The sequence below is a fragment of the Miniopterus natalensis genome, chromosome 1 (assembly GCF_054644295.1).
Source record: "Miniopterus natalensis isolate mMinNat1 chromosome 1, mMinNat1.hap1, whole genome shotgun sequence".
Classification (NCBI taxonomy): Eukaryota; Metazoa; Chordata; class Mammalia; order Chiroptera; family Miniopteridae; genus Miniopterus; species Miniopterus natalensis.
In genome coordinates, this window is record NC_142081.1 from 124,813,926 (window position 1) to 124,832,290 (window position 18,365).

At 39.0% G+C, this 18,365-nt stretch overlaps 1 protein-coding gene across 1 annotated transcript in view; it reads left to right on the plus strand.

Moving 5' to 3' along the window:
• Positions 1 to 18,365, plus strand: part of MYO3A (myosin IIIA) — a 182,481-nt gene that overhangs the window by 42,179 nt on the left and 121,937 nt on the right. The window contains exon 8 of the mRNA XM_016218655.2: positions 2,081 to 2,236. Within this exon, the coding sequence (XP_016074141.1) occupies positions 2,081 to 2,236 (156 nt within the window). The remainder of the gene's footprint in view (positions 1 to 2,080; positions 2,237 to 18,365) is intronic.

Below are 18,365 nucleotides of genomic sequence, written 5' to 3' on the forward strand. Positions count from 1 at the left end.
ACTAGAAGCTATGAGTCCAGTCACTACTAAATATCTGTCTCATAGACTTTTTTTTCACAATTTTCATTATGACTTCACCTTAAAAAATAAGGGTAAGGGATGACCTCATATTGTAAATAGAAGAGAGGGGTCATTAAGATTTGGTATCAAACTCCACTCAGAAAATGTAGAAAGGACCAAAAAAAGGAGAGGAACCAGTCATACCCAGACATAACTGCTATCACTGGTTTTCCTACCAAGAATATCTGCTTATTCTTATAGACAGGAGGCATAGATTTAAGGGTTGTGGAAACCCAAAAAGGATTGATAATCCTTTTTTTTTCTTAGTTTTCAACTTAACCAGTCTTTACTGAGTATGTATTATGCACTAGAGAATATTTAATAAATTACAATCGAATTTCACAACTCTCTTAGGAGAATCACTGGTAACTTTGAAAGTTCCCCACGATTCGTAATTGTGCCTCGTGTTTGCGGATCCTTCCACTGAGATCCTCAATAGAACCTGGTGACTTTGACATATTTCACACGATTTCACCTCTGAGAAGCATTTCCTGATTCCCTCCAGGCAGTTAGTATCCTGTTCTGTGTGTCATTGTACTGTGTTTGTCTTCCCCTAGTAAGGTTGCCACTTTTATGTAGCTACCTTCTTGGAGGTTTTTCTCCCAAATTAGACAGGAAGCAACTTCAGGGTGCTGAATGTGCCTTACCTGTCACTATAATTCCAGTGTCTTAGCAAAGTGCCTGATATACATCAGATACTCGATAAAGTGTTACTTGAATAAAATAATTTTACATGTGACTAAACTCAATACACAGATACAAGTGCTGTAGATGTCAGAAACTGACACAGTCTGTTAAACTGAATGAAAACTAAGAGTTCTTGTTTTTATTTTCAGGAGTCGTCACTCTTATTCCTTAGCATATTTTAGCATACCTGGGAAATATTTTTTTGGTTAACCCCAATAAAATAAATTGCCAAATTACCATTTCAGGAGGACTAACCATACAGATAAGAAATAGTGTTGCTCAAGTCAAGGCACAGGTTCCTTCTTTTTTTCTTTTTCTATATCCCCAGAAGACAGTCCAACTCTGACCAGTTTTCTCATAATTACAGATCCTTAGAATCTCAGGGTTGGAAGGGTATTGTAAATTTATATAGCCTAAACTTATATTCAGAGTAAATCCTTCTCAGACATGACCACTGAGCAGTCATGCAATCAGTAGACACCCCAAATAAAAATAATCATACTTCCCAATGCGGTCCAGTCTATCTTTGGGAAACCTCACTGTTGAAAGTTCTTCCTTATACTGACCTGAAATGTTTCACTCTTAATTCCACCAATCCATCCTCATTTTTTTTTTTTTTTTTTTTTGTCCCCTACAATCACTGAGAACTGTCTAATCCCTCCTCCAAATATCTGAAGACAGCCGTCACAGCTGATTGAACAGCCTACGTTTGTTCCCGTGCTCCTCCTGTGATGTCGCTTCGGGTGCTCTCGCTCCCCGCCTCCTTTCTTTTGACTCTGCTTTGGGCGAACCTCTCTAGAAGTGTGTCCTGCACATACATCTACTGTACAACCTCAGAAAACATCTACTGACATAGGATTTTAAGCATCCTCAGTGCATTAACCTTCTCAGATGGCTTAGCAGTTTTATCACGTAGAAAGAGCTAGATCAATGAGAAGCCTTTAAAAGCATTAACGAAGGGAAACTGAAAAGTTTGTTTTAATTTCAGATAAGCATTAAAACTGTAATGACTTCATTGTTGTTTATTTTTAGCTGGTGACATGTGAAGGAGACTGCACAGTGGAGACTGAGTTTAATTATCACTGTGCAACAGTGCTGGCTGGGAGACAAGCGGTATTTAGATGGAAGTTGGTAGCAATACAGCGTAATCCCAGATGTGTGCACTTTCACAAACATTCATTTTGTCATATTGCAGTTTAACATTTTTTGAGATGTTTCCTGGGCTGAGCGATTATGAGGAGCATCATTCTCTTACATTAGAGTAGTTTTAAGAATATGAATCATAATTTATATAACTTATCTAATAATTGCATGTTCTTTTTTGCCAGTGCAGGTGCTTGACTAAAGATTATGAAAAGCGTCCAACAGTGTCAGATCTTCTGCAGCATAAATTCATTACTCAAATTGAGGGCAAAGATGTAATGTTGCAAAAACAACTCATGGAATCCATTGACATTTATCAATGCACGGGAGGCACAGAAAAGGCCAGGTAATCAAATAATATCTTGACTCCAAAAGCCCAAGGATCATCTAAAGACTCTGAACAATTTTATAATGAAGTAGCTGTTAAGGTGAGAAAAGAACTCATTTAAATTCCCAGGATATGGTTTGGAGATAAGGGGCACTTACATGAAAAGTGATTGTCACATGTTGAGTTGCATCTGAAATTGGTAAAATTACCAGCAGCATTTTTACAAAAACTTCATCAAAACAAAAAATTTAAACTTCAATAGGTGATTAGTATTGGTGTAAATTTTCATGTATTTTTCTGCTCCTCTGTAAAGTAAGATATCTTAGAATTGAGACTTAAGAAGGAACGTAAAACTTGAAACTTTTCACACTATCCTTTGTTGGTGTTATTTTCCCTGGTTGAATTATATTAAAAAGTAATTAATATCTTCATTTCTACTTCCTATTTGGATTTTTAATAATATACTATGTATTTATACTATCAACTATGCTTTTTACTTATTATAGATAGTATATGTGTTTATTTTAGGAAATTTAGAAGATACAGAGAAGTGTAGAACATAAAATCAATCAGGTATAACATTTTAATCTATAACCTTCCAGTATCTTATGAATAGAAATACATTTTAAAACAAAATTGGAGTAATATTTTTATGTGTTTTGGAGACTGCCTTCTTTCACTGCATAGTAAATATCCATGTCATTAAATACCCTTCTACCACAAAACTTTTAATGTCTCCACACCATGCTCTTGCATGACTGTTCAACAACTGATTTAAATAATTCCTTATTAGACATTTAGGTTGTTACTAATTGTTTTTACTCTAATAAGTAACGCCATAATGAAAAGAGCTGTACATGAATCTCTTTTTATTTCCTTAAGATAAATTATTATAGATGGCCCTGTTAAGTCATAGAGCAGTCTTTTGTAATTTTAATTAATTCTTGAAAATCTTATTAGTTTCATTTCAGGATATCACTGTTTAGGGAGTTGGGATGTGACTTAAAAGACAATTACATTTGAATTCCTGTTGCAGTTTTACATATTTAATTCCTATTTTCTTAATGCCTACTGTGTGCTGGACATTGTCTGAGGACTTAATTTATATTAGCTCATGTGCTTTTACAACCCTGAGGGAAATGTTTTATGCTACTCCATTTTCACAGTGAGAAGAACTGAGGTTTGAAGAGACTCGTTAACTTGTACGAGGCTGTACAAGTAACAAATGACTTAGGAATTCAAATTCTGATCCCAAAGCCCAAGCTGTATTCACATGAGTGTAAATGGAGTAGCAATACGTGAGCTTATAACTTTGCTGGAGAGACAGAACTAATATACCTGTAATGAGGAAAAATGAAAGTTGTGAGTGGAATAGAGGAAGCAGGCATGGAGTTTATAGCAAAGAGGAGGTCTTGGGCTCATCCATGCTCACCTCTTTGTCTTTGGGTGAATACAGTTTTAGTCTACCACAGTCCCATCCTTCTCAAAACAAACAGACAACAAGCAAACCAACAAATCAGACAGAAGTTGAAGTATGCCAACATTGTACAGGGTGTTCAATGTCAAGAGCTATGAGGGATCTGAGATTTTACTCTACTCGAAAGCTAACAAGTTGACTTGCCAGTTTCATGAAGGCTGGCAGAAGATACGAGACTCCTGGATTAGAGACAAAGGACTTCATTACTCACAGTTAAGTCAGAACCACAAGTTTTATATTTATGTCTGTTGTCCGCGCCCCACAAGTCCTAGGGGTGACGGCCTAAGTAGGTACTGTATGCCCAGTGGGTTTGCTTCACAGTTGCAGAACCTTAAGCTTAGGAAACTAATCTTTTAAAGGGGCTGCTAACAAACTTATCCCTGGAGCAAACATTATCTTTACTTTCCTGTAGGATAGCAAACAAAACTTCCATCTGTTCTGAAGGGAGATATTATCTTTGTATTGTAAGCCTGGCGCTCTAAATTCTAGCGATAAAAAATATTGAAAACTGCTATATATTGGGCACTGTGCGAGGCTCAGTACTTCTGTTTCTGAGTCACAAAATTTAGTCTTGTTTATTCAGCTAAGAACTCAGAGTATGCTTGCAATATGAGAACTCATGTCTTATACAATTATGGAAACTTTTCAGTCATTCTATCTTTAAATATTAACCTTTTTTTCTTTTTATTCTTTTACTTCTAAGAGATAACTATTGGCGTGTCCTACTTTACCCTATGTATTTTATAATTTCTTTTTCATGTGGTCATCTGTTTATCAATCTCTGCTGCTGCATTCTGGATGATTTCTTCAGAACTGTTTCCCGATTCACTGATTCTCTCTTAGACTAGGCCTAGTATAAATGTATATAGTGATTTTTCATGCTAATATTTCTATTAACATCTTTTTCATTTCTTTTTCTTTTTTTAAAAAAATATATCTTTATTGATTTCAGAGAGAGGAAAGGAGAGGGAGTGAGAGAGATAGAAGCATCAATGATGAGAGAGTCATTGATCGGCTGCCTCCTGCACGCCCCCGACTGGGGATCGAACCCGCAACCCGGGCATGTGCCCTGACTGGGAATCGAACCCCAGTTGCCTGGATCTTAGGTCAACACTCAACCACTGAGCCACTCCTGGCCGGGCTGTCTTTTTCATTTCTAGAATTCCTCACTGTTTTACCTTTTTAACCATTTGTTCTTTACTCATATCTGACTTTTTACATCTGGCTATTCATATATGGTAAATTTCTTTTTCTTTTTGTGTGAATGTAATTCTTTCCTTTTTTCCTTTGATCTTACACTTTTTAACAGTCATTTTTTAATTTGCATTTCAATAAAGTTGAATTATGCTGGTTAGTGAGTTCATTTGTTTTCTTAATATTTGGTTTCCTCCTGTGGTTTAGAATTTTAGTTTACGCTCCCAACGTGAATGGGGTGGTTTTTGTTTTGCTTTTCTTTCTTTTGGCATTCTTTCTCCTATTTTGGAGGTTTCGCCTTTGCCCTAATGTGGCTTCAGGAGCCCCCAACCCCGAAACCTTGCTGCCTATCATGACTTTGAGGCTGTCACAGATCTAGCCACCGAGTGGGTGTGAAGTAGACCTCAGGTCTTCTCCATCCCGCAGTCTCGGCACCTGGCTCCAGGGAGAAGGTGCAGAATTTTTTCAATCTTCTCTTCTAGGCAAGGGATACCTAGGGATGTACATGCTTTCCACACAGTCTAGGTCAGGGCCTTCACTGTGAAGTTTAGTTCCTTTAACCTCCAGGCCTCTTCTACCTATTTTTAGTATGGACTTCAAGTCAGCCTGTAGTTTCTGCCCTCTTACCCACTGTGTTGATCTGTTAGGTCCCCTGTAATAGTCATCTTTTATCTTTCACAAGTGTACAGTGGTACCTCGGTTTTCGAATGTAATCTGTTCCAGAAGACCGTTGGAGTTCTGAAATGTTCGAGAACCCAGGGATCAACAACCAACAGCTAGGCGTCAGGATCTTGCACACAGCAGAAGCTTTGTGGCATGTTCGACTTCCGAGGCTTGTTCGAAAATCAAAGAATTTCCCTCCAGGTTTATGGCATTCGTAAACTGCAGTGTTCATCAGCAGAGACGTTCAAAAACCGAGGTACCACTGTATGTTCGAAGGAGGTGGAAGTAGAGCTTGAATCATTTACCCACAGCACTTTTTTTGACTACAGATCTTAGTCGCAAGTCATAGGAGGAGGGAAGACTTTACTGCTCTCAGCATTTTTATACTAGTTCCAGAGTGTGAGACATACTCAGGAAAAAGGAATGAGACTCTGATATCCTACTGGCAACACCTTGGACAAAAGTAGTTCTCTTCAAGATCATGCGGAATTATTTGATTTATTACAGTTCCCATCGTTGATAAAATTGATCTAAAATCTAACAGCTCAATCAATAGAGCTAACTCAAAGCTGATATTTTATTGTACCTGATACTAACTTTTGAAATTGGATTGATATCTGTGCTTGACAGCATACTTCTTAGGAAAAGAAATCACAATTCAGTTTTAAAGAAGACCATTCTACTATAAATTTTATATAAACTGAATACTTTAAATTTCCACATGATGGGGAGGGGCTGTGTTGGAAGGCACTGTTGAATGGATACAAGAACTTTCTATTTCAAGGCCTGAGTATAACAAGTCACTCTTATAACTGCCTCAACTAATCTGAAATTGAGAGGTGTATGCATGAGGCAACTGCTTCCTTGACATACACTTCATAGGAGTTAAAAGTGACAATGGTTAGAGTACAGACTGAATCAGTGAGAAATTTAAATTAAAAAATATTTTAGAAGAAAAGCTTAATTCCTCTCTTCAGTATTTTAAAATATTCAAAGATTTAATGAGAATGGATAAAAATCACTTGTAATTAAAGTGTGCTATTCAGCATTCTCGACTAAAAACTACAGTACAAGCCAACTTAAGAAGAAAAGCAATTTAGTGAAAAATCATGGATGTCTGAGAGAGCTGAGAAGGCAGAGCGCCAGGCCTGGGCAAGAAGCAAAGGAAGCAGGGGTCCTCAAATATCCTTCCTCAAGAACCCCCAGTGATACCCATCCTCGACCCCACAACTTGTCCTGCAACGACACTGGTCTCTTGAATGCCACAACCACCTCAAAGTGCTGGTAAACTGACCTTGGGCTCTGTGTCACTCTCGACATTCTAAGTGGCATACAGGACCGTCCGATTCCCCGTGCTCAGGTCACAGGCCGGTGCTGTAGGTGAGAGAGTGCAGTGAGAAATTCCTCGTCCTCCCTCACTTCCAGTTTCTGTCTGGGAGGCAGAGCCCTTCCTCTCAACCATCAGAGACCTATGCTCCTGGGGCCCCTGGCCCCTGCAGAGGAAAAGTGCTTTGAGTTGCTGAAACAGTTGAGTATCCATTATGAGGAATATGCAAACAGGCTCCTAAAATTCTTTCCTTTATACAACTTGACCATTTACCTAAAAATACTATTTAAGCTGTGATTTGCATTCCTTATAAAGGAAAAGCCTAGCCCAGTATCTACTTGAATGATGACAAATTCCAAATTGAAGTTTTTTTCTGTGGTAGTTATAGTATTATTATTTTATCTTTTAAATTTCTTTTGTTTTATAGACAAAGCAAAAGTAACCTTAATACTTTATATGACGTGTTCAATATGCTGGTGGTGATTAACTTTGACATATATATATAAATTATGTTTTGCATATAATTGTATAGAAGTAAAGGAATCTACGTAAGAATTTAATAACTCAAACATGGTCATCTCTTAGGCCAAAAATACTAGCTGTATTGTGACACTGTGCAAGCGCCCCACCCGCCCCGGCCCCGGCATATATGGCTTTCAAACCAGGATATAAGGCAACTTTGACACATTTCTCAAAGGATTAACAAATGAAAGACAAACTAAAGAACTGTCTAACCATTCAGCGCTAAAAGTCCCTGGTTCAAGCTGTCAATTCTTTAGTTAGGTGTGGGACTTTATATAATGGAAACTCACTTGAACAGGATTTTGATTTTGCCAAAAAAAAAAAAAGAAAGGAGAAAGCAGAAAAATCAATAGTAAGTAATAATAAGGTTCTTTCAGTGCAGTTCATTGCGTGGTTCCATTTTACTTTCTATTTTCTGAACAAGATAATTTTTCTCTAATGGCTGTGACCATGTCATGGTAAGAATTATTCACCTTTTGGGACATTTATTCCTCCTTTCCCTTAATACATGAGGTTTCTAAAATGCTATCCTGGCTGCTCATATGATAAACAGCCTTTTGATTCCCATCTCCACTTCAATTTCAAATATTTCAAAGATACTTCAAACTCAGTGTGTCCTAAATTGAACTTATGTCGTCCCACCCAAGATTAGCTCTTTGTTTCCTGTCTTATTAAAGGCACCACCACTCATCCCCTATGACAAGCAGACGTCAAGGCCTTACCTTGAAGTAGCCTTCCCTCCTGCTTTCTGTTTTTAGGTCATAGCAAGACTAAATTTTTAACACCCCAACCCAGCCCAGTACCAGTTGTGATGTAATCCTTGCTATCATAAAAATCATGGATTGAGGTAGCACAGCCATGCTGTCTCAATATTTTTTGACGTCATTGTGTAAAGCTCTGGACGAGTTGCTGCACAGGGATCTGACAGCTGAAGCAGCTATAGTCTGTTCTGGGGGTTTATTTTATTTTTTTAATCCTCAGTCGAGGATATTTTTTCCATTGCTTTTCAGAGAGAGTGGAAGGGAGAGAGAGAGAGAAACATCAATGTGAGAGAGACACATTGATTGGTTGCCCCACAAACATGCCCCGACTGGGGCCAGGGGTTGAGCCTGCAACCAAGGTACATGCCCTTGGTCAGAATCGAACCCGAGACCCTTCAGCCCATGGACTAAGGATGGGGGTTTACTTTATAATACAAGATGTAAGACAAGCATGTAGGTCACCATTACACAAAGCAAGAAGTTTCAATCCCATTAAAGGAACACAAAAACCTGTGAAATTTCTGCTAGCAGGTACAGGGCAGGGGCCTTATCTGGAAGGCAGCCTTTGAATCAGCGCAGCAAGGGATAAACATGGCTTAATCATGTGAGAGAGAGTTACGATTAGATGAACGTTATTGCTGGAAAGAACGGCTTGAGCAAAATCATGAAAGCAAGGAGATATGCTCGCAGAAAGGCAAGCATTTAACCAAAGTTGCCAGGGAAAATGCAGAAATAGGATTGGAACCATCTGACCACAGAGAGCATTGAAAATCAGGCTGAGAGGTCTGACCTATGTTCTTGACTGTCCACACTGGAGAGCACTCCCCAGACACCTGGGTCCTACTGTGCACCATCCTTTCATGGTTTCTAGCAAGTAATCTGTGGATATAGCAAGACACACGACAGCAATAATTTTGGATGCATTTTGTTTGTTCTCAGTATTTCTTCCTAACTTTAAGCTGTTGTGTATTTTTAAATACAATGTTTTCAAATTGGTGGGGGAAATAAGTCTCCATGTTTAGTTATAAAGGCACTTAGTGGCTAGTTTTTAGATATTTTGAGATGAGGAATGTATTGATATATATTTATTTCTATGTTTTGGGGGGGGTTATTGTTTGGTGTGTGTGTGTGCATATACTTATATTTTAAGTAAATTTTATTTTGGAAAAGTCCAGTCTTGAGAAAACAAGGGGGTAAAGGAATTGTCCATATGAAATCTAGGAGAAAAGGTCTCATCAAAGTCTCGTCAAAGGTCTTTCAGGGATCTCAGAAAGAGGCAGATGCAGCTAAGGGAATATAGTAAGGGCCCATCTAGGATCAGAACATTAAGAAATTATAACTTATTTGTCCCCACCTGAAATATTACCTTATACCTTTCTTCTCTACTTTCCCTTCTGGAAAAGCTCCCAAATAAGAGCTAAATAGCTTTCAAGCATGGTCTTTTGTCTTGGAGCAATTTTATAAGGAATAGGCAATTAAATAAGCACCCCCTGGGGAAGACCATTCATGAGTATCTCTGCTCTTAAGAGGCAATAAATAAAGGGATTCAAATAAACAGGATGAGGCAGTTGCTAAAATGTGCTAAGAAGTTGTAAATAATTCCTAGGAGTAAGTTATGCTGATACTTAAAACAAACCAATAAAAGCAGAGTAAAGAACCATCAGGCTCATACAATTTGCCATCTTCGCTGACCCACATAACTAGAGGAAGTTGAGACTGAGGGGAACAAAGGCTTCGCAGAGTCATGTCACGTTGTGCAGAAACGTAGGGGCCAGAGCCCATCTGTCCTAGTACCTAGTCTAGTTCCTGTCCGTATCTTGCTGTCTTCCTTTTTTTCTCCAAAGAATAATCACAAAATTATAGACTGTCATTGCTGGAAGGGAACTTTGCTTCTGGTTCCTTATTTAGAGATCAGGAGACGGAAGCCAGAGAAATTGAATCTTGACAATGTTAAAATCAGTTAATGGTCCTCCCTGGGCCATAACTCAAATACCCTAATTTTCAAACCAGCACTTTCTCTGGTTTCTGTGTCCTCACTAGTCGTAGAAGTTTGTGTTCACAAAAGTGATGATATGAAGAGATTTTGTTGGACTTTTGGGGGCTGCTTGGTATGATTTACTCATAATAGGCATTTGAACTTAAATTTTAACCAGTTTCTTTGCAATTGGAATTTGCATTACTTAGTAGTATATTCAAGGGTCAAGGAAATCTTTGCTCATGTTTCCCCAAAGATTTTTTTAAATTAAGAGGATAGAATGTGAAAACAACTAGTTTAAAATGGCAGTCTAATTTACAGCGTCCTTGAAATGTTTGGAAAATAATCATTTAGGAACTAGATTTTCATGACTGCCTGACATGAGTTGATGATTATCAACCCTGTGATCTTACCATTCCTTTTGCAAAGATCACTCATCTCTGCTTTGAGTTTAAGGATTTGCATTTGTTATTAGTAACTAATCAGCAGGGGCCAATAAAATTTCATTAGTCAAAAAGAGTTCTTAGCTCTGTTTTCTTTGCTAATTACTACTTGAAGTTATACTACACTTGGAGACTTTGTTTAGCATCTTACTTTGTGTGCTCTATGATATTTAGTTTTCCACCTTTAGTTTCATTTAGGTCTAAAACTGTAAGTCCTCAGTGTTGCCAGTATGTGTCCCTGATGACAGTGAGCTTGTGATGAGCGACTTGTCCATCTCATGTACCCACAGTAGTCACCAGGCCATTTGCTGGGTGCTGAACCTGCCATGCATTTTCATTCCTCTTTATTTTGGCTCATGCAGTATTCTGTCCTTGTAATCTCTCCTTTTAGTTATTGTCTTGAAAATAAACTTCAGAACCATATCTCCAAATGTCAGCACCCTTGAGCAACCTTTCTCCTAAACCCCAAGTGTACATTTGTGTATTTTCACTCCCTAGTCTGACAGCACTTTGTTCATACCTCAAAGTCACCTGGAATCAACTCTTCATCCTTCTGTGCACTAGTCCTGCCAGGCACTAGTTTTGTGACTTGGGGCAAATGACTGAACCTCTCTTAGACCCAGTTAAACATTGTTGATGAAATGGGAACACTACTGAAACTTACCTCATAAGTCTGAGGATAAATGTAACATCCTCAAAAGCATGAAGCTCAGTACTGAGCACAGGGTTGATTATACCATCACTCTATGGATAGTCATATGCACAGAGATGAAACTGAGACTCACCAGTCCTGGTTCTGCAGTAGCTCCCTGCACCTCAGTGGTGTTATCCTAAAAGAAGGACCCTGGTTCGCGTCATGCAACTTCGCAAAGATGGTTTTAGGAACAAATAAGATATTAATGTAAATGTTACCATCTTTTTTTTCCTTAAGTCTTCTTTTTGCTTTTGCCACTAACTCCTAAAGGGAGCTACAAAAAAAGGAACAATTAAAATAGAAGTTTTCCCTGGAAAAAAACATTTTAAATCCTTCTCTCAAAAAAAAATTTATGTTAATTGTTTTTCCGATTATTCTCAGTTAAGTAATAGCCAGATGTGCTATTAACTGTGTCTATTGCATATATAAAGCCAGATCTGGGTTGTTTATTCCAGATCGCAACCCAAACTCTTCAATTCAAGATAATGTATATTTATTGAGCATTTACTACAGGCAAGGCATTGGACTCAGCCCGAGTAGCACCATTCACATTGATTGTCTGTGGCTCACAGCAAAAACACATGATGACTGTCTTTCTGTATCATGATGTAGCAACTGCTGCTGCTTCTCCTCTTGCCCTGTCTCCCCCTGGCACTGGCCATCCCTGGAGGAATAGGTTTTAGGTCACTTTCATGGTCTTCTTCAGCTCCCACCCCTGCATGTTGACCTGAGTCTCATCAGGACCCTGTCCCGCTTCCCCCGTGGCCTACTTATGCTTTAAGCAAAGCTCACTGCACAGACCTCTCAGGGCTATGTTAGAAAGGTCTTTCCTTAGCAACCGAAGTCTAAGGAGTTATGTGTTGGTCCTCAGATAAACAGATTTCACAGTGTTTGACAGTTTTGCTTTATAGGTTATGGGATTATGGCATTTCCGTTTTTCATGAAAGAAAGACTTTTCTCTACTTTCCATTCTTTTTGCTTTTTAGTGAGTTTTAAAGGAAGAGAAAAATTACTGTATTTTGTGACCTTTAACTTGAACTAACTCTCATCGGGCTTCTTGATAGAATAGGACAGGGTGTAATGGATGATAGATGGTCACAATTTTTTTGACATTTCTTTTATTAAGAGTTGGAGTCTTTCTTGCCTGCCCTTGAGCCCTGGTGTTTTCTGTGACCTTCTTAGTTGATAGAAGATGGCAAAAGTAATGCTATATTGTTTTTGAGCCAAGGCCTTAAGAAGCTGTCAGTATCCACTTCAGGTGTCTTGGAACGCTCTCTCTGAGAACCCTGAAGTGCCATGAAGGAAGTGAGACTTACCATGAGACCACCATGCTGGAGAGACCACAGATAGGCACTCTGGTCAACAGCTACTATATTCATAGTATCTATGTGACTTAAAACCTTAGGTAGCTTATATAACAAGAGCCCCACCTTGAGTCTAAGAGAGATCAGATGTGTCTGGGCAACCAGTGAGGTGAGTGTGTTCACATAGATGGAGGGGCACCAAGGAGCCTCCTAGGAAAGGAACTGAAGCTGTGCCCTCTACAAGGAGCCAGGAATTTCTGGTGGGTAGTGGGTTGACCCAATAGTCTTTTTGCCAAGGGTCATGTAATCTTCTGGGAGATGACTGATACTAAGGGAAAGAACACAAGATTAACTCAGTAAAAGCCCTAGTTTTTGGAAGGAGGTAGAAGTCTGGATACAAGTATTGGCTATTAATTAAAGCCATTCCAAGCCCAACCCAGTGACCTGAGTATATATCTGTGTCCTAAGGAATGGTGAGGTTATAAGTGAAAACTGGAAGAGCTGCTTCACTCAACCTATAAATGTGGCCCAAGCAACAATATTTGCCCCATTTCAATCAGCATGTAACACAAAGGGAAAATAGCCATCATTTCCATTTCCCAAAGGACTCCTGGGTGAGAGGAACAGCAGAAGGGGAGTGGCTATGCCTGTAGTGGGCCAAGTTATCCACACAGCAATAATGTATCAACCCAGAGGGTCCTTAGCAGAGGAATAAGCTACCTGGCAGAGTAGCTGGAGGCGCTGCTTTGCCTGTTGAGCAATGCTGAGCAATGCCTGGCCTAGCTGGGAAGGACTCTGTGCTAAGGAGCAACAAGAGCACCCAGAATGACTAACAGTGTGCCAGCCACCATCTGCCCAGCAGAGTGGGAAGGACACCAATACCCATCTAAACAAGAGCTGAGTAACACGTCTAGCTGAAGCTGGTTTGTCCATGAGCACTTTTGAGACACATTTATGGGGACTTTCTAAGGTGACAAGAATCCTACATTAGCATGTGATGACAATGATGCCAGCAAAATATGATTTGTGAAGACCTCTATTGTACCCATAAATGGTATGGGATGGCCCATGTTATACCTTCCAGGAGGCACCACTCATTTCATATTCCACATGAATGCTTTCACCACATTGATGTTGCACAGAGATACAACATCCGTGGTGCCCTCTGGAGCTGTGCAATGTGGACTGTGGATCAGGAGCCTGGGGAAATTCTGAATAAATTTATTTTATAATCCCACTTGATTACCACCTGTGATATTAGCTGTATGTACCTGACTTTAGCACAACTAAAGAACTGGATAGAGTAAACAGCTGTCCTTGATTCATGATTTATTATCTGGGTCCTAACTTAGCCTGAAAATGTATGTTCTCCAAAGTACTTTCCCATAAAATTGTATTCTATTAAAATGCTTTCAGCAAATCTGTACAAGGATGAAATCCTATAATGCTTCCCTAAAATTCATATGAACTAATTTATTTGCTACTTCCTTAGTATCTTCAGCATCTTTCAATGAAAGATTGTTTTGCATTAGAATTTAGTATTAAAATATGCTAATTATTTGTAGAGAAGTTTAATTTTGTCAGATATTAGGACCACTTTATAAAATCTGAAAGTTATATTAGGTTCCCAAATTCCTATAATGTTAATGTCTCCAATGATGTTCTAGAAATCATTATTTTAAAGAAGGCATTATCCATTTTTTAACTACATTAAATTGACTCAAATCCTTACTTGTACTTTTTCTTGTAATGTTATAATTATTTTACTTACAGAAGTTCCTAAAAATAATCACCTTTGATTTCATGGCATAAAATGTATGTACTTAATCAAGTATATGTACTTAAATAGAACAAAATATAACCCATTTTATAAAAAGAACAAAATTTTCTGAAAAATTCTGTGTGCTTTATTTGGCCTTTCTCTTAAAGACATTCATCTTTAACAAATGTTTATTCTAGAGAGAAAAAATAACCTAAGGGATTATCAAGAGCATTGACCTACATTGTAAAAGTTGTAAGAAATACTGCAAAGACTATTTTCTTTCAAATTAGCAGTGGCCTAGGATTTGATTGCATCCATTTTTGGTATTGTTGACTTAAAAAAAGAGACATTTGCATAGAATTACATTTACAGTTGAATTCTACAATGCCTTATAGGAGGCAGGACACTGAGTGTGGTTGACACTAATTTTTTGCAGCAGGCAAGATTCACAAGATACGTAGGTTGAGTGAAGGCCAGAGCAGCCCTTTTCCCTGAGCGCCTTCTGCATTTTACCAGCATGTCTAAGGGGCTGAGTAGTAAGTCTATTGAAAGAAAGACTGGAAATTTTTGTGGCTTTAAATTAGCTGAAACTTTTAACCATCTTTTTTGCAGGAGAAAAGAGAAATATTTTTAAGGATAGTCGTTAAGGGTTAGAGCAGAGTATTTCAGTCTTTGAGTAGAATTCAAAATGATGTTCCCCTCATTCCTTACTGCAAGGCACGCAAAGCTTTATCTCTGATGCTCAGCTGCCCTAATCTTGTTTGCTTCCCCATTTAGTTTTGTAATCTCTGCAAAAAAAAAAAGTGCTGTATTTAAGAGAATTTTTAGTTTTGGAAGATTATGATTCACTTTGAAGTTAGATTTCTATATAAATACAGCTGGAGTTTTGGAGGGGGTTTTTTTAAGTGAAAAAAATCTGAAGTCATAATGCCATGTTTTTTTAGAAAAGGAAAGAAATAAATACCTAACTATGGCTAGTCTTGGGAATTGAAGTTAAGATAGAATACTATTGTCTTACGATTGGCTCATATAAATTTAACTCTACCACAAGTTTTTCAGAAATTACGTGTGTGTGTGTGTGTTTGTGTGTGTGTGTTGGCGTGTGTGTGTGAGAACATTACCTTGGCAGCCTAGCCTAAAATGTGGATGTTGTTCCCTGTCCGTGGATGATAGTGTAATTCTCCTGTATTTATTCAAATAAGGTGGAAGGAAGTCTTGAATTTGGGGAGATGTTAAGTTTAATATAATTAAACATGAAAGTAGAGTTATCAAGTAGGCAGTTGGCTATCGGAATCTGGACCTCAGGAGAGGAGTCCTTATTAGAGATCGTCCTTGTAAGTCATTTGCTTAGAGGGGTCCTTAATGCCATGGCACTGGATGAGGTCACTGAATGTGCATATTTAGAAAGAGAAGTGAGGAGCCTAGGGCAGAGCTCTGGGAGACCCCCACATTTAGGAACTCAGCAGGGGGACAGGAGTGAGAACCGGAGAACAAGGCAGTGTGACCCTCTGTGAAGGAAGAGCAGGCGATGTGGTCCGTGCAACACAGGAACCAAGCAATTCAAGAAGGAGAGAATAGTCAGCTCCACCAGACAGTGCGGAAAATTTAGGGAGAACAGCGTAACACTGAGTTTGGGCACAGGAAGCTCTCCAGTGACCTTGACAGCAGCAGTCTCAGCAAGGTGCGGCGGGAGAGGGTAAGGGGAGAGGTGAAGTGAGAAAGGAGGGAGAAGGAATAGGAGTGACTCTTCCAAGAATCTCAGCTGTAAAAGGAGGAGAAGTGAGGCTGTGGGGAAGGAGTGGAGGGCCAAAGGGAGATTGTTAAAGATGGGAGATGCCAGAGCCCATCCGAGAGCTGATGGGGGAGAAGTTGCTGCAGGTGAGAGAGCACCCATATAGCAGGGTCCTGAGAGAGCAGGCATGCAAGCAGAAGAGCTGGCAGGGTCCTGAGGGAGCAGGAGTGCAAGCAGAAGAGCTGGCAGGGTCCTGAGGGAGCAGGAGTGCAAGCAGAAGAGCTGGCAGGGTCCTGAGAGAGCAGGAGTGCAAGCAGAAGAGCTGGCAGGGTCCTGAGGGAGCAGGAGTGCAAGCAGAAGAGCTGGCCTTTACTCACAGCCCTGATGGTTTGTCTGTGTAACCAGAGAGGAGGCTGAGAAAATAAGATGACACAAAAATGAAATTCTGCTGACATGTTTAAAAAATATGTGCAGCCCTAGCTGGTTTGGCTCAGTGGTTAGAGCGTCAGCCTGCAGACTGAGAGGTCCCGGGTTTGATTTCAGCCAAGGGCATGTACCTCTGTTGCAGGCTCGATCCCTGGCCCTAGTAGGGACAAATGTGGGAGGCAGCCAATCAATGTGTCTCTCTCACATCGATGTTTCTCTCTCTCTCCCTCCCCCCACCCTTCCTCTCTCTAAAAAGCAATGGGAGAAAAATAAAAATATGTGCAAAGAAAGAAGCATACAAGGAAGCATCAAAATGTCAATAGTGATTGTCTGTTGGTGATAGAGTGATAGGTGATTTTTTTTCTTATATTTTTTGGCAGTTTTCAATTTTTAACAAAGAATGAATATTATTTTCATTGAAAATACCTGAATTGAAATTACCTGAAATCAGGTGAATATAATAAAGATAATCACACACTCTTCAGTGACCCTTAATGCCATTATTCCTTGAAAAGGCAAACTCCAGGAAACTCCTCAGCCATATTTGTTCTTAAACAGATAAATTTTCTATAATGATGTTTATCCTGCAGATACTTGTAGGGCAGCGGTAACACAGCTCTGCCTGTTGAAGGAACTGTGCCACTCCCTCTTTGCAACAAAATTCTACTTACAGAAGTTGTGTCTTCTCTGCTCTCCTCCTTGTCTCTAAGCTAAGAGTGGGGAGAAGAAAGATGTGTGGAACTCTTGGCAGATGGACAATAGCCATCAAATATTCTTGCAAACACAGATGCCAATTTTATTTCAACATCTAAAACCAGGTCAGTCTATCTAAAATAATAGGACAGAGAAGTCCCATTCACAGCAGAAACAGACAAGATTTCCCAGGGGGAACATTTTTCTTCAGTCTCCAGATAAGTGATTCTTTTTCAAGAGCCCACAGGCACACTTTCACCCTGCCCAGAACCACCTAAAAGTGATTACCAAGTGGTATATGTTGCTTAAACTTTGCTAATCGCCTTAATAAAATCACTCTTTTTAATTAGTAAGATTGTGCCTATTGTCCAAATCATAAACAAAGGATCATATACTTCTTGTTGCAGGCTGTTTCATAATTATAAATCAAAATCCAGGCTAGAAGATAACGTTCCTTTCATTCTGTTTTTTGAATAGGTAATCCATGCGCATATTGAAATAGTGCCAGCATAGTCGGTGAACAATAGCCCTCTTCTCACTAATGTCCCTTCCCAAGGGCAATCAATGTATGCAGTTTCTTGTTTATACTTCTAGAGTTATTCTGTGTATATATAAGCAAATAAGTAGAGAATTAATGGGAAATTTAACAAGCCTCTTTTAATATTTAATTTAATTATTTAATATTCTTTATCCCTTTAGCAGAAACATCAAGGTCGGTCGGAGAGGCCTATAATGTTAAAACCACGACAATTAGAGGTTGGAGAGAATTTAATATTTTTCTGAAATAAAAGTGTGGGAGATTGGAGAAAAGACTCAATTTTCTTAAAGTTGATCTCCATACCTCTTTCACTGACACATCAATTGTATTAAATGAGATATCTAATTTATTCTGCAACTAGCTTGTAAGTTTTTAATGTAATACTAAGCATTTTATGGTTTAATTTTTTAAAACAGTTTCACTCAGTCATAAAGCATACATTAATGTTTAATGCACTTTTTTTTTTTACTGTTTAAATTTATCTTTATTGTGGAGAGTATTACAGGTATCCCATTCCCCCCCCCCAAATTGATCCCCTCCACTTCCCTCCCACCCCCTTCCCAGGCCTTCACCGCGTTATTAACTGTGTCCATGGGTTATACATGTAACTTCTTTGGTTAATCTCTTCCCACCCTC